At 43.8% G+C, this 17,214-nt stretch overlaps 1 protein-coding gene across 19 annotated transcripts in view; it reads left to right on the forward strand.

Annotated features, from left to right (window-relative positions):
* birc6 (baculoviral IAP repeat containing 6) overlaps positions 1-17,214 on the forward strand; it is a 154,181-nt gene that overhangs the window by 7,016 nt on the left and 129,951 nt on the right. For 17 of the 19 annotated variants that reach the window (XM_024424750.2, XM_024424743.2, XM_042323545.1 and 14 more), the window contains exons 3-11: positions 2,127-2,264; positions 7,129-7,322; positions 7,485-7,605; positions 7,896-7,978; positions 8,687-8,909; positions 9,230-9,396; positions 9,517-9,575; positions 9,682-11,169; positions 16,895-17,044. In XM_024424750.2, the coding sequence (XP_024280518.1) occupies positions 2,127-2,264; positions 7,129-7,322; positions 7,485-7,605; positions 7,896-7,978; positions 8,687-8,909; positions 9,230-9,396; positions 9,517-9,575; positions 9,682-11,169; positions 16,895-17,044 (2,623 nt within the window). The remainder of the gene's footprint in view (positions 1-2,126; positions 2,265-7,128; positions 7,323-7,484; positions 7,606-7,895; positions 7,979-8,686; positions 8,910-9,229; positions 9,397-9,516; positions 9,576-9,681; positions 11,170-16,894; positions 17,045-17,214) is intronic. The other 2 variants (XM_024424739.2, XM_024424751.2) reach the window with 1 other exon arrangement.

Here is a 17,214-nt window from a genome sequence, read left to right on the forward strand (position 1 = left end):
CTTGTCAGCTCAGGGATTTGAACTTGCAACCTTCCGGTTACTAGTCCAACGCTCTAACCACTAGGCTACCCTGCCGCCCCCCCGCTCATCACACAGGTGCACCTTGTGTTGGGTGCAATAAAAGGCTACTCTAAAATGTGCAGTTGTCACACAATAGAATGTCAGATGTTGAGGGAGTATGCAATCGGTATGCTGACTGAATTAATGTCCACCAGAGCTGTTGCCAGAGAATTGAATGTTCAATTCTCTACCATAAGCCGCTTTCAACGTCCTTTTAGAGAATTTGGCGGTACGTCTAACCGGCCTCACAACTGCAGACCACATGTAACCACGCCAGCCCATAAATGGACTGATGATTTTAAAGTAGAGATATGTGTTCCAACCACGAGCTTTAGTGTTGGAATAATAGACATGTCTCGTTTATTTAGTTCTTTTTTGCCAGCTGCTATACTTTGCCATTTACAATAGTTTAAACCCCCCCCTAGGCAGAAACATTATTTTGATGAAGGCAAATAGCCTTTTCATTATTCTAGGGGCCTACTTTGTTTCATGTTTAACAAAAGCCTGCCCATGAAGTTTAATCTTACACTCTAATGCTGTTAATTGTATGTCTAAACTCCCATTATACAGGTAATAACACCCCGTGGAAATGGGAGTAAACAGTGAAGTGTTATTGAGACACATTTCAGTAGCTGTGAGGCTCAAATAGCACTAGCAGCCTTTCATTTAAGGGGGGGAAAATTAACAAGTAATCCTACGTAACGTAACAAGGCTATAACATTAGTAAGAACCGATATGCATCTTTCTAATTATTTGCCACGGATATGAGGCACTAATTAGTGCAGATTAAAGAAATGATTGCAGTTGATACGGAGCCCTCGTCAATAGTTTACTTGAGTTTTGAGGTCATTTCTTAAAGATTCAATTTCGTTTAAACGTTCACACCCATGAATTTGACCAGGCACTGGAAACTGTTTCCCTTTGCCTGATAAACACTGACCGACATTCTTTAATTATTTATTTATTTAAACAGTTTCTTGTCGTACCAGCCCATCAAAATTCACAGCGAGGTTAGCCAGATCGTTGTAACCCTTGACTGTTGCAAACTCGTTGGTTTCAAAGCAAGGCTTACTTTACTTTATGACCTTTGTCTGTTTTATATGTGCTCCATGTCTAAATCATTACAGGCTGCGCACAGACAGCAGGCCTATGTACTCAGACATATCCTCTCGTCATTCCTCTGAGAGACTGAAGATGTTTTAATCATCACACCACAGGCGCTTTGTAGATCTGAGCACACACTGCCTGTTTCCCAGGATTACTTGCACCTCACAGCCAAGACCATGTTTTGTTCCTCATTGAAATGCTCTGAAGGTGTCCCAATATTGATATTGGCTGCATGCCAGTGCATGTGCCCCGATGTTTTACTGGAGGGGCAAGAGTTGCCTTGTTATAATATTTAGTTAAATTGTTTTTTTCTTAGACACCCCTTTCCCGCCCTGTTGCACAGCTAATTTGCATTTGTTGACCCACCTGCTGAGTGGAGTATCTATTTTTTTCCTTCCCAGTCCTTGCATTTGTAGCTCAGTCTACGAATTTGACCGTGGTTACATGGCATGGTCAGACTGGTTGAAACGATAACCCCTGTGGGCTGCTGCCCTCTGTGGGTATGGCTGTGTGTACTTTGTGCTGCCAGTATTATTGATCTGCCCAGGCTGTTCCTCCTCTCCTGCAGCAGTCTGTTACTGTTAACTCCCACCTGCCTGCCTGCTTTGTCCTCTCTGATCTGCCCATCTCTCCAAGGCTCTATCTAATGAGTATTGACCGCATCTCCATGTCAGCTAGCAGTGGATAATGCTGCATTAGAAGTTATTCAGGAAAATCAATCGTATTACTAGCAAGCCTAGTGAGTTTTACAGGACAATGAGAACAATGTTTTTTAATGTAACATTTGTGAATGGTTTATGTAATTTGAGATCTGAATGGTGACTCATAGACTCTAATGAGTCAACAACAATTGGCATACGACCTTGTGTAAAAAGGTCTTGGTTCCATCAGTGAACCCATTGTGTCTCTACCCCTTGTACTATGGCGTGAGTGTGGATCCCTGTGTGTGTTCCCTGCAGGCTCAGCAGATGCTCTCTGCCTGCCTGGAGAAGGTAGATGTGTCAAACACAGAGGGCTACGACATCTTCATCGCTCAACTCAAAGAAGGACTGAAGAATACCTCACACGAGACTGCAGCCAATCACAAAGTGGCCAAGGTGAGTCACACTCAGCGCTCTGGGAGGAGGCGAACCATGTCACAACTTGCCTACGAACCCATATTCATGTTGTGCTGTTATGGTGTTTTCTGCTGTTATGTCTTTTCACTGCAGATTGTCAGAATTGTCACAGATAATAGTGTTAGACAAATGCACCAAGCAGGTTCACTTCAGTTGTCTAACATAACACATCTCTGTTTGTACTGTGACACCGCAAGTCGTCAATCACCTGTTAGAGAGCATGCCAGAGGTTGAACAAGTTTGTTCATTGACTGTGCAGCAGTGCAAACATTAGGAAATTTGCTTTTGATTATTCAAAACTTGCCAGCTCTTATTAGTAGGGCTGACAGTCAGTTACTGTTATTCTGCTCGCAGCAGTCAGACTTACACGTTCAATGCATTCAGTTTAATGTATAGTGTGCACAGCTCGTTGACACATTCTAATCAGTGCTATGCTAGGGACCTGATAGAGCAGTGTCTGCTGCTGGGCCAGAGCTGTCATCTCCTGTGGCTGAGGTGTTGCTCAGATATAACAGCTCTCACGCTAGGGAATGCCAGTTCTTCAGCAGTGTGTAGCAAAGTCAAAGGAGACTAAAGAGGATGCTATTTTAATTAAAAGGTACTGAGGGATTGAAATGGGAATGCTAATTTGAGGTGTTTAGTCTAGGCCTATATGGTGTCTAGGGCCGTGACGGTCATGACATTTTGGGTGACGGTTATTGGGCAAATGAGTGGTCACAGCAATTTGGTTACCTTTGTTTTTTAACAAGTTTTTTAAACTAATTTTGTCCTCATCTGCTCCTAACTGCATATGCTGCCATAGAAATGTAATGAATAGAACAGGCGTCCCCGTTCAAGTCCATGATCGTATAATGGGTGGACTGGCGGCCATTGCGAGTAGCTTTTGGCGCAAAGCAGGAAGTAAAATCAGGAAGTTTACCTAGGGCTCTAAATTGATATGTTTAGTTGGTAGCACTCCCAATTTAAAAAGAAATTAGAGGGGTAAAAAAGAAACATACAAAATAAGCTAGGAGCACCACATGAAATGTAACTGATTGAGATACAGCCTATATTGGGTCTATATGAATTCTAGCTACTTTATGTTGTGCCCGACAAACACATTTGTTACGCTGTAAATGTATTAGTTTATTATAAATGCTAAAATATTGATACAATTACCTGTCAATGAAATGAGTCATTTGTGGAATATTAGGTTTGTACATCGAGTAAAAGCACTATTTTGGTGAATTACACTGAATTTAAAAATAAATAAATCATAATAATCAGGATTGTGATGACAACGTGTTCATTGCTATGATCATTGATCTCCTGAAGAAGATATCCCTTTTCTTTTCGGTTTGTGCCCCCAAATGTTTGGATATACTGGTAAAAGTTACCAGGTTGTTAGCTAGTTAGCCAAGGAGGTAACATGACTGAACAAAGTGTAAACAAATGGTTAATGATGCGCGAGTAGTTTTAGAATGGCCAATGAGATGGTTTAGGGATGTAAAAGCGGCAATCCGATATTGGATCAAAATGTTGCGCCGGTAATATGGGTCAGATCTTTAAAAGCAAGCCATGTACGCTGTAACGGTTGTGCAACCATGACCCTAACAAATCTGCACTTAGTTGTTTCAAGAGTGCCCTAGAGAAACAAGCATCTGGGATATTTAGTTCATAGTCACACAGTGCTCCCAAAATAAAACTAGTAGCACAGCCAAATATTTTCTTGCATATGTGACCAACTTGGTCGCACTTTAGTGCACAGAGTTCGCATCAATATGTTTTGTGATTTGTTCATTCAACTGACATTACAAAAAATAAATCCCATTGCATGAGCCACATAAGTTATCATTTGAATGAAAATGATGCATTACCCTGAAAATGATTGAATCACAATACCAGGCAGCCATTGCGAGTGTACCCATGAGTTTACCAGTCAAATTGCCGGTGTTAGAGGTTCCTAGCCTTTTTTTATTCATTCTATTTCTATGCGACTCAACTGCACGGGTGCCTGGCCGTCCTTCTGTTTGTTCCACACCAAAAAATGTTAAATGTTCATGACGTTTTATTTTATTTTCATGACTGTTTATCATTAACTGTCAATGACAAGTTATACGGTGATTGTGCCAGCCCTAATCGTGTGATTTGGTAGCCTTCTGCTTTCCTTGATATCGTGTTGCTCTGTGGATGGATAAGTGCGGTTTTGGTTCTAGCAAAAACGGTGATTCATCAATCGGCTTATAATTTCCCCACACACTCCCAAACCAGTTTCCTTTATGTTCAGTGCAGGTCTAACAAAGAGGAAAGACTGTGGTTGTGTGACATTGCGTTTGTCTCTTTGATTATGCGTACATGCGCTCTCTTTCAGTGCCGGTGAGATCCTGAGACCTGACTGCAGTCTGCGACAAAGAGCAGAAACTGCAGACCTCATCGGCATATTTAATAGCCAGAGCAGGGGGACGAGCACCGCTTCTGTCCCAATGCCCACTCTCCACTCTGTGTAATTGAACCTGGGCTAAAACAAATCAGAATGTCAATCTTAAAATCACCCCCACCTCCCTCGATGCATAGAGTTTGGCCAGAAAGCTATCGGTGTGTAATGTGAAAGCCAAGGCACTGGGAATTCCCTATTTACTCACCCCTTTACTTCCTCCTCCAGAATTGGATGTGTATCTCCTGGTATGTGCTGGGCTGCCAAGGGCTGAGGACGCTGCCTTACCACTGCCTCTGTGGGCCTCCCTGCCAGTGTGCTTCTGCAGCAAACCATCATCCATTACACTGACTCCAATTGGAGTCCAATCTGCTAGTCACTGGTGGATGGTGAGGCTGGTCCAAGTTCAACATTAGCCTTTGACTCCCCACGTGTGACACACTCGATGTCTAATATATATGTGTCCTGCCTGCCATAAAACGCCCACAAGAAAAGGATATTTGTTCTTTTACAATTTGTTATGAATATCTTAGTTTATAAATCCACTTCCGTCTCACCATTGTCCTCTGCCTTACCCTCGTATATTGTTGTTTTCCTGCCATGCAGCACAACACCCGCCCTTTGGCTATGCTCCAAAGATTTTTAAACACACCTCTATGTAGAGAGATTAAGCTCTCACTCACATAGGACTAGGTGACCTAGTAGTTCAGTCTTATTTAACAGGGATGTTTGTATTTTTGTAAGAAAATCTTGTTCTATAACCAGTGAGTTACTCCAGACAAGGGCAAATGTTCCATTTCAAGAATAAATAACTTTTCTCCTGGGTAACGTGGTATTTCCCGCCAAAACAGGAAGTGTCGTTCTAAAGCATGTAATTCCAAAGCAAGAGTCATCGATAATCTTGCAAGGTTTTGTTTTATGATAGTTAAATAAATCAACACCTGACAAAGTAGAATGTTGGACAAATACACTTAGGCTAGCATACATCGGGCGGCAGGGTAGCTAGTGGTTAGAAAGTTGGACTAGTAACCCGAAAGGTTGCAAGTTCAAATCCCCCAGCTGACAAGGTACAAATCTGTCATTCTGCCCCTGAACAGGCAGTTAACCCACTGTTCCTAGGCCGTCATTGAAAATAAGAATTTGTTCTTAACTGACTTGCCCAGTTAAATAAAGGTTAAAAAAAATATATATATATTTATTAGCCACGGCATAAAATACATTTAAATGGCAACATAAACTTTGTGTTGACGTTGAAGAAGACACCCAGTAGGCTACGAGCTGAGAAGGGATCTGTGCAGCACAGTGGAGGAAGTGAGGAAGATTGCACATAACTTTAGCAAGTCGGAGGTCTGTGATGGAAGAGTGGGAAAGGGCTCAAGTTCAAATTGGACTGCAGCACACGTTTGGAACAGTCTGGCCGTTATGGTAGATGTGTGTACCTGTCTGCAATAGCATGGTAGGAGAAGCTGTCGCTCGCGGCAATTTTTGCTCGAATTTCATCCAGTGCTTACATCGCCTTGAGGTAAGACTGCATCGTTCTAGAACGTTTTGCCGCTAAACCCCCCCGTTCTCTTGCTGAAGCCCCCTCTACACTTGCATTGCAACACTTGCATGGATGTAGGTCCGGATGAAACAGGCTCCAATTTTGCCCTTGCAGATGTAGTTTTCTTCCTCGGTGACATTAGTTTTATTGAAGCTTTACGCAGGTGAATTAATAAAAGTAGGTAGGCCTACCCTACAGTGGGAAGCCAGATTAAGACATTGCATATAACAGTTCCGTTTCACATCATGCTGTTCATATAAATGATATATTGTAATTTACCGGTTTATTTATCCCGGGGAATGGGTTTGGTAGGGAACTCTTTGAAGTCTCTAACTCGGTTCCCACTATTAAACCCTACCCCAGACATGACTCTGTTTACTCATGCACATTATTTTACCACTGGTTCCATAGCTTCCATTGCTAAGAACCATGGTAGAAGAATCCTCTCCACTGGGCTTCAGCGCCAACCAGCACGCTGTTACATCAAAATCACTTTGCTGTTGCACTATTTCATTTAGCGCCCAGCGATTTATCTTGGTATACCGTGACGTACCTATATTGTGAATGTTTTTTTTTCTTCTCTCCCTTGTATTAAAATAAATACACCAAGGCCTGATATTGGAAGTTTACCCAACGTCCAACCTCGTTTCCTTCTTAACTCACAATCATGTAACCATCCACTTCTGTCCCAATAATGAATTTTCACTTTCCAACTGACCTCTCACATAATTGCATGCATTGTATAATATATAGGAAATAAGGCAAACCATGGTTGTTTAAATTTTATTTGTACCAGCAGGGATGGGATGCGGTATTACAAAAATTCAACTAGGCTCGTTGGACACTGCTCTCTCCTCTTCCCTCTAACACTGTCTGTCCCTCTCCAGTGGGCAACAGTGACGTTTCATCTTCCACACCATGTGCTAAAGTTGGTCGCCAGTGCCATCGTGACTGAGCTGAAGAAGATCAACCAGAACGTCTCTGCCTTGTCTGTGGCCTCGTCCATCATGGACAGGCTCTCCTACCTCTTACCAAGTGCACGGCCTGAGCTGGGGGTGGGTCCAGGGCGCTCTGTAGATAGGTGAGCAGGACCTTAAACCATGACAAACCTCATAATGCACCAGAGGTGTTAAAATGACTCAAATAACCTCATCTCCCCAATACCAATCAGATGTATTTAGTTCCTTTTGTTTTGCCTGTATTTCTGTATTGACAAGTTTGACCCTTGCGGTCTGTCTTTCAGATCGTTGATGTACAGTGAGGCAAATAGGAGAGAAACGTTCATGTCTTGGCCCCATGCCGGGTACAGGTGGGCACAGCCTGACCCCATGGCCCAAGCAGGATTTTACCACCAGGTAGGCAGTGTAAGGACACCACCTCTCCCATCATCTCTCCCTCTAATGCTTGCATAGTGAAGAAAAATGTACATTTGATCCTCCAATTACATGTTTATCATGCACGCACACACTAGTTTGCATGCCGTTTGAGACCCAAGTTGCTGCATGGCACATTATTGCTGATGCAGTATATAGAGGCATAATATTTCTGTACATAAAGTGTAAAGGATTAGCTGTTTTTTTTGTGTATGGCTGAGCTTCATGATGCCTGGCTTGGAGTTCCTTCTTGTTGTGAAATTCCTTTTCTCTCTCTGCAGCCTGCCTCTACCGGTGATGACAGGGCAATGTGTTTCACATGCAGTGTCTGCCTAGTGTGTTGGGAGCCCACTGATGAACCATGGTGAGTCACTCATTAGTGCTGAGCGATTAACCAACATTTCGTTAATTTTGGGGATTATAATAGAATTTAGGTTCAATTACTTGAATTTGTTCATTTCAGGGCTGTTTTTGTTGTCCTAACGAGTCGTTCTCTAGAGAGAAATCCAATCATTCACAAGTGAAATCAACTCTTGAGCTATGTGAGATGCTGGTGCTGTAATTTTTATTAAGCAAATATTCAGCCTAGTTCAGCTCAGAAAGGTGGGAATTAACTACAGTCACCATAATCCATTGCACCATTTTTTTCAGTCTCGGGCACAGGTCAGAGGGGAAGAGGCGAAGCGAGAGGTTACACTCTCAACAAAATCTGTCCAAAATAATCCCAATGCATTTCTATTGGTTTATTTTGGACCTTGCCTTTGGGACAACGACTCCCCTTCTTAGGGCGGAGGCATGAGCATCTCGTCATTATATACACATCTCTGGACGGGCACTTTTAAAAAGCTCTAAAGTCATTGTAATGTCATTATTTTTATATTGCCTTTTAATGCATTTAAAACAAGTCTCAAACCGTGACTACTTTTAAATAATTTAACTGAAATGGAACTGACCAAAATAACTACTAATCTCTCAGCACTCTCTCTCTCTCACACACACCACAGAACATTCAGATCGCACATTCATTTACCTCTAAACAACATAATGACCATGACCTCCGCCTTTTCGCCAGGTCCGAGCACGAGCGTCACTCCCCCAACTGTCCGTTTGTGAAGGGTGAGCACACCCAGAACGTGCCCCTGTCCGTCACGCTGGCCACCAGCCCTGCCCAGTTCCCCACCCCCGACGGCTCAGATAAGATCGCCTGCTACGGCTTCGGCAGCTGCCCCCACTTCCTGGCAGCCGCCACAAAGCGTGGCAAAATCTGCATCTGGGACGTGTCCAAGCTCATGAAGGTAAGGCTGCGCGGCATAGTGGGAAACATGATACAGTGATGACAATGTGAAGGTTTCATCTGGCCCTAGGGGAACTGGTGAAGTCAATATTTCAAAGTAATGTCATTGGGTAAAGAAGTAGAGTTTTGCTGATGTCTGCCTCCATGCTATGCTTTTGGTGTGTGTCTGGGTGGCATGAGAGTGAGTCCTGGTTGTCAGACTTTATTGACATACATAAAACTTATGAAGGCATGAATAAATAATACATGTATCTCTATGTGCCTGTTGTTATTTCTCATGTTTGATTTGAGGATTCATGATTGTTTTTGCTTTCCCTTCAGGTGCACTTGAAATTTGAAATCAACCCCTACGACCCGGCGATCCTGCGACAGCTGATTCTGTCTGGGAGCGAGCAGGCCCTGGGGACCCAGGAGTCCAGGAGGCCCACCTTAGCCTGGCTAGAGGACTCCTCAAGCTGCTCAGACATACCAAAACTAGAGGGGGACAGGTACTACTGGACACACTCTATGCACACCGAGTCAATGAAAGTTTAAATGGAGTTGTGTTAAGTGTATGTGTAAAATAAAGGAAATCTGTTAGGACCTCTTTTTCTTTGTCTCTCTGCCAGTGATGACCAGTTGGAGGACTCTGACAGTGAAGAGCATTCCAGATCAGAGTCCGTGACGGGTATGAAGTCACTCTTCAAATCTTCTTATTCTTTCGGTCCGTAGACTACTTTCTAGGTATCCATAAGATGGCCTATTGCGTTTATTTGTGTCTTTCCTGTTCCCAGGCCACCCGTCCCAGAGGGAGAGCATGGAGGTGAGCCTGGGCGTGACAGCGCTCAGCGTCCTGCAGCAGCCAGAGAAACTCCAGTGGGAGGTTGTGGCCAGCGTGTTGGAGGACACAGTCAAGGACCTGGAGGAGCTGGGTGCCAACCCTTCCCTGGCCCAGGCCAAGGCCGACAAGGCCAAGGAGAAGCTCCCGGAGCACCACAACATTCCTTTCCCCTGCCTGCTGGCTGGAGGCCTGCTCAGTTACCTTGCTGCCCCACTCCCCTCCTCCCGCCGCTCCATGGACGGCCCCCTCAGGACTCAGGGCCCCGAGCCTCTCCATGTTGTGCCTGACCAGGGCCCCATGGAGATAGAGTCCTGTAACCTCACTCCCTTGGAGCTGGGCTCGCCCAACTCGGCTGCGCCCACCGTGCGCAGGACTATGCCCGTGCTCTTGCTGTACAGCTTCAAGGAGTCGGAGGAGAAGTCGTCGGGCAAGGTGTTTGCCCAGATGAACAATCTAATGAGCAAGGGGCTGCACGAGGAGGGCTTCTCTGTGCCGCAGATCATCGAGATGGAGTTTGACACCCACGAGCAGCTGCTGCTCCAGGACCCGCCCATCACCTACATCCAACAGTTTGCAGACGCTGCCGCCAATTTAGCCACCCTGGACGGGGACAAGTGGAGCTCGCTTACGCCGCGGCCGGGAGCCCTGGTGCAGTGTCTGCGGCTTCCCAAGCAGCTGGAGGAGGAGAACCTCTACGTGGACTCCATCACGCCCTGCTCAGACGGCGTGCACCTGCTGGTGGGGCTACAGCCCTGCTCTGTGGAGTCTCTCAGTGCCATCAACCAGGTGGAGGTCCTCAACAACCTCAACCGCCTTCACTCAGCCCTCTGCAGCCGCCGCAAGGGAGAGCTCCAGCCCCTGCCCACACTGGCCAACGGACACGAAGCCCTCGCCTCCGCCTCGCCCCCTCAGACCCCACTCATCCTGCCCCCGCCTGACCAGCAACAGCCGTCCAGGGCCCTGGGAGGCTGTGGGGGTGGAGGCTACCTGGCCCTCTACAAGCTCAACTACTCCACCCGCATTGTCACTCTGGAGGAGGAGCCTATCAAGGTGCAGCACATCAGAGACCCCCGGGACGCCGTCACCTCCCTCATCCTGCTTCCGCCAGACGTGCTGGACGGGAGGGAGGACGACAGCGAGGAGTCCTCGGAGGAGAAACCTCCGCGTGGGTTTAAAAATGGCTCTGGCTGCGGCCATGGGTCTGGTTGTGGACCAGGGACTGGTACCAGCAGCACCAAGGTGAAGCAGGCAGACGTGGCTGGACTGGGCCACCTGGTGATCACCACTCAGGCAGGGTACATAATGATCCTAGACCTTTCCACTTTGGATGTCCTGGCCAAAGTGGAGCCGCCCAAGACGGATGGGACGGTGGATGAGATTGACCCTTTCGTCTCTGTCACCTACTGCTCCGGGACTGACCGCCTGTGCGCTTGCACTAAAGGTGAGGAATGACTCAGAGTCTAAGGCAGAAATGACATTACTTAGATTTCCCAGGTTTTAATGGTGCAGATGATGTTGTACTATCCTTGTAATAATCTGCCAACGCCAGGATAAGTGATTACTATATGTGATACAATAATGAAAAAAGATGACTGTGTGTGTGTGTGTGTGTGTGAGACATGTGAGCGAAGCCTGGAGGGGGTAGGTAATGTGTTCTAGGGAGTCAGGTTTGTTTTTGAACATTTGTGTGGCTTGGTCCACCAGCTGTTTTACAGTTTGCTGCAGGCTGGCATTTATCAAAAGTTGAAAAAGAAACAAGTGAAAGAAACAAATCATTTCACTGTTGGAATAGTATCATGAATTTTTGTAGAATATCCATATATTCTAAATAAATGTTATTATTTGTATGTTTTTACTTGCGTTTTTAACCTGAGCACTGCTGCGCGAGGGAGATAGGCTGCTGCGCTATTGCTGCAGCGGAGCCGGTGTGTGTGTGTGAGATTGAAGTCTGCAGACGGAGGGAGGTGGAGAGAGATGCAGTAGCCAAGGCAACTTGGCTTCAGCCAAGACTAGCTAACTTGTAACTAACTTTGTGTTATGGTTTGCAAGTACTCGGGTAGTGAATTGATGTTAGCTTCAGCTGTAAAGTAGCAAGGAAGTTAGCCTACAAAGCTGGAAGCTACTGTAATGTTTTGTAAACAGTAATTAATAGTTTCTACATGGCATGTTGCATTATTCAAGTATCTTAAAAAAAAACATTTTTTGTTTTGTTTTACCCCTTTTTTTCCCCAATTTCGTGGTATCCAATTGTTTTTTAGTAGCTACTATCTTGTCTCATCGCTACAACTCCCGTACGGGCTCGGGAGAGACGAAGGTTGAAAGTCATGCGTCCTCCGATACACAACCCAACCAAGCCGCACTGCTTCTTAACACAGCGCGCATCCAACCCGGAAGCTAGCCACACCAATGTGTCGGAGGAAACACCGTGCACCAACCTTGGTTAGTGCGCACTGCGCCCGGCCCGCCACAGGAGTCGCTGGTGCGCGATGAGACAAGGATATCCCTACCGGCCAAGCCCTCCCTAACCCGGACAACGCTAGGCCAATTCTGCGTCGCCCCACGGACTTCCCAGTCGCGGCCAGTTACGACAGAGCCTCGGCGCAAACCCAGAGTCTCTGGTGGCACAGCTGGCGCTGCAGTACAGCACCCTTAACCACTGCTCCACCTGGGAGGCCCTATTCAAGTATCTTAACTACTGTGCAGCACGAGTGTGGAGCTAGCATGAATTTGGCCTGCGGGGGATTTTTAAAAATTCTAATAATTTGGATTTAAGACTGTAAAAACCCCAGCAAATCAGCTTCAAATTATTTTAATTTAGAAAATCTGTTTCAAAGTATTCCCAAGCATAATAGAGAGATATGCAGTTGAAGTCTGAGGTTTACATACACCTTAGCCAAATAGATTTAAACTCAGTTTTTCACAATTCCAGACATTTAATCCTAGTCAAAAGTCCCTGTCTTAGGTCAGTTAGGATCACAACTATATTTTAAGAATGTGAAATGTCAGAATAATAGTGATTTATTTAAACTTTTATTTCTTTCATCACATTCACAGTGGGTCAGAAATTTACATATACTCAATTAGTATTTGGTAGCATTGCCTTTAAATTGTTTAACTTGGGTCAAACGTTTTGGGTAGCCTTCCACAAGCTTCCCACAATAAGTTGGGTGAATTTTGTCCCATTCCTCCTGACAGAGCTGGTGTAACTGAGTCAGGTTTGTAGGCCTCCACACACTTTTTCAGTTCTGCCCACAAATTTTCTATTGGATTGAGGTCAGGGCTTTGTGATGGCCACTCCAATACCTTGACTTTGTTGTCCTTATGCCACTTTGCGAGTGTGCTTGGGGTCATTGTCCATTTGGAAGACCCATTTTTGACCAAGCTTTAACTTCCTGACTGATGTCTTGAGATGTTGCTTCAATATATCCACATAATTTTCCTGCCTTATGATGTCATCTATTTTTGAAATGCATCAGTCCCTCCTGCAGCAAAGCACCCCCACAACATGATGCTGCCACCCCCGTGTTTCACGGTTGGGATGGTGTTCTTCGGGCTTGCAAGCCTCCCCCTTTTCCTCCAAACATAAAGATGGTCATTATGGCCAAACAGTTCTATTTTTGTTCCATCAGATCAGAGGACATTTCTCCAAAAAGTACCATCTTTGTCCCATGTGCAGTTGCAAACCGTAGTCTTGCTTGGCGGTTTTAGAGCAGTGGCTTCTTCCTTGCTGAGAGGCCTTTCAGGTTATGTCGATATAGGACTCGTTTATACTGTGGTTATAGATACTTTTGTACTTGTTTCCTCCAGCATCTTCACAAGGTCCTTTTGCTGTTCTGGGATTGATTTGCACTTTTCGCACCAAATTACTTTAATCTCTAGGAGACAGAATGCGTCTCCTTCCTGAGGGGTATGATGGCTGCGTAGTCTCATTCTGTTTGTACAGATGAACGTGGTACCTTCAGGCATTTGGAAATTGCTCCCAAGGATGAACTATACTTGTGGAGGTCTACAATTATTTTTCTGAGGTTTTGGCTGATTTTCTTTTGATTTTCCCATGATGTCAAGCAAAGAGGCACTGAGTATGAAGGTAGGGCTTGAAATACATCCACAGGTACACCTCCAATTGACTCAAATGATGTCAATTAGCCTCTCAGAAGCTTCTAAAGCCATGACATCATGTTCTGGAATTTTCCAAGCTGTTTAAAGGCTCAGTCAACTTAGTGTATGTAAACTTCTGACCCACTGGAATTGTGATACAGTGAAATAATCTGTCCGTTAACAATTGTTGGAAAAATTACTTGTCATGCATAAAGTAGATGCCAAAACTATAGTTTGTTAGGACAAGTCAGTTAACAGTAAATGTGTTGAGTGGTTGAAAAACGGGTTTTAATGTCTCCAACCTAAGTGTATGTAAACTTCTGACTTCACCTGTATGTGATTGTATACAAACGTAAGCAAGGTTTGAAAATGTTTTGGTTAAAAATATATCTGTGCTTCTTGTTGTCAATTTGCAGTGTACAGATTATTTGTAGTTTATGTTACGGCCCACTGACCATCTGCTCAAGAAAAGAATTGGCCTGTGGCTGAATCGAGTTGATGATCCCTGGGCAAGAGCTAGAAAAGAGTGGAGCAGCCACTGTGCACTCGAGCTAGGGGATTTCAGCTGCACTTTCAATCAGTAGATGATGTGAGGCTTGTTTTACAGAAGTACTGAATGTAACAAATTCGAGTACAGAACCCTTTTCTTTCATGTTCTGGTATGGATAAAGTATAGACCTTTCAGTATACTGTGCGACACTTTATAGCTTTCTCCTCATTCAGCATTTTTTATTTTTATGCATTGCATTATTGAACTCTCTCCACTTGCTACACACATTGAGTCACTTTGCCACTTGGTTTGGCCAACATAAACTACAAGCGACATGAATGTTACCGGTAGTCACTAGTTACCAAATCAAATGTATTAGTCACATGCGCTGAAAACAACAGGTGTTGACGTTACAGTGAAATGCTTACTTACGAGCCCCTTCTCAGCAGTGCAGAGTTAAAAAGCAAGTAATAATAAAGGAAATAGTAACAATAAAAACGAGGCTATATACAAGGTGTACCAGTACAGAGTGAATGTGCAGGGGTACGAGTTAATGAGTAATTTAAAGTGTCATGGAAAGTATTCAGACCCCATGACTTATTTCACATTTTGTTACAGCCTGAATTCAAAATGGATGAAATATTTTTGTCCTCACTCATCTTTGCAAATGTATAAACAAATAAAATACCGTAGTATATCTAATTTACATAAGTATTCAATGACTTAATACTTTGCAGAAGCACCTTTGGCAGCAATTACAGCTGTGAGTCTTTCTGGGTATGTCTCTAAGAGTTTTCCACACCTGGATTGTGCAACATTTGCCCATTTTAAAACAAAAAACAAATTATAATATTACATTTTTTTCCAAAATTCTCCAAGTCCTGTCCAATTGATTGCTGATCATTGCGAGACAACCATGTTCAGGTCTTTCCATTTCAATTAGATTTAAGTAAAAACTGTAATTAGGCCACTAAGGAACATTCATGGTAGATTTGGCCTTGTGTTTTAGGTTACTGTCCTGCTTAAAGGTGAATTAATCTCCCAGTGTCTGGTGGAAAGTAGACTGAACCACGTTTTCCTCTCGGATTTTCCCTGTGCTTAGCGCCATTGCATTTCTTTTTTTTTTATCCTGAAACTCCCCAGTCCTTAACTATTACAAAGGGCTGGGGAGGGGCGCCAGGTAGCCGAGTGGTTAGAGCGTTGGGCTAGTAACTGAAAGGTTGCTAGATCGAATGCCCGAGCTGACAAGGTAAACATCTGTTCTGCCCCTGAACAGGCAGTTAACCCCCTGTTTCTAGGCTGTCATTTTCAATAAGAATTTGTTCTTAACTGACTTGCCTAGTTAAATTTTTTTATAAGAAAACCTATAACATGATGCAGCCATCACTATGCTTGGAAATATGGTGGTTATCAGTAATATGCTTGGGGCAAATCTTTGTGTTCAGGCAAAAAAGTGAATTGCTTGTTGCCTTGTTGCAAACAGGATGCATGTTTTAGAATATTTTTTTATTCAGTACAGGCTTCCTTTTGACTTTGTAAATTAGGTTACTGTTGTGGCGCCACTACATGTTGTTGAGCAGTCCTCAGTTTTCTCCTATCACAGCCATTAAACTCTAGCTGTCCCTTCCTCTGAGTTAGGAAGGACGCCTGTATCTTTGTTGTGACTGGGTGTATTGATACACCATCCAAAGTGTAATTCATAACTTCACCATGATCAAAGGGATATTCAATGTCTGCTTTTTATCTTTTTTTTTGCCTTCTACTAATAGGTGCCTTTTGTGAGGCATTGGAAAACCTCCCTGGTCTTTGTGGTTGAATCTGTGTTTAAAATGCACTGTTCAACTGAGGGACCTCACAGTTATCTGTATGTGTGGGGTACATAGGTGAGGTAGTCATTCAGAAATCATGTTGGAACACTTCTTGCACACAGAGTGAGTCCATGCAACTTATTATGTGACTTGTTAAGCATGTTTTCTACTCTTTAATTTATTTAGGCTTGCCATGACAAAGGGGTTGAATATTTAATGACTCAACAAAGGGGTTGAATATTTGATGACTCAAGACATTGCAGCCTTTCATTTTTTATTAATTTGTAAAGAAAAAAATACAATTCCACTTTGACTTTATGGGGTAGTGTGTATAACAGTGACAAATCTAAATGTAATCCATTTTAAATTCAGGCTTTAACAACAATGTGGATAAAGTAAAGGGTTGTGAATAATTTCTGAAGGCCCTGTGTACCCTTGTAACAATGTCACATGGATGTTGTAATTTATAAAAAGCTTTTTCAGTGTTAAAATAGGCTTAATTTTTCTCACAAATTATATTCAAAAGTATTCTAATACCAACGTCTGTTTGAATATTTGAAGAACCGTGCACATCCTAGTTGTCATATGATAAAATATAAATATCTTCAAGCAGGGATGATTGATTTTAAGGGAAAATCCATTTCTTTGGTAGAGCAGTTATTGTGTTAAAATGACAACTATGCAGAAATGTATTTATGCAATCTTTGGATCCATTTCACATTATTCACATTATTTAAGTCTGACTGCAGTTATCTAACCCCCCCCTCTAGGTGGAGAACTTCATTTCCTTCAAATTGGAGGTGTGTGTGACGATGTAGATGACAGCGACATTTTTGTCGATGGCCCCCTTTCTAAAGGGGCTGAACAGCTGTTGGAGGGGGCAAAGCCCTCCTCCAACCCCTCGAGCCCAGGGATCACAGGTAGGAGACACAGACCCCTTTACACTTCACATCTCTGCTGCTTCTCTGCTCATTCAATAACTGTGCAGCCCTGTTGCCTCATTTCACTGTTGCTGACTGAACACCTATGAAATATATTTCATGGATATTGATAAGTGACTAGTCATTGCTTATTGGAACCCTCTTTCCAG

Source organism: Oncorhynchus tshawytscha, linkage group LG06 (assembly GCF_018296145.1).
Source record: "Oncorhynchus tshawytscha isolate Ot180627B linkage group LG06, Otsh_v2.0, whole genome shotgun sequence".
Taxonomy (NCBI): Eukaryota; Metazoa; Chordata; class Actinopteri; order Salmoniformes; family Salmonidae; genus Oncorhynchus; species Oncorhynchus tshawytscha.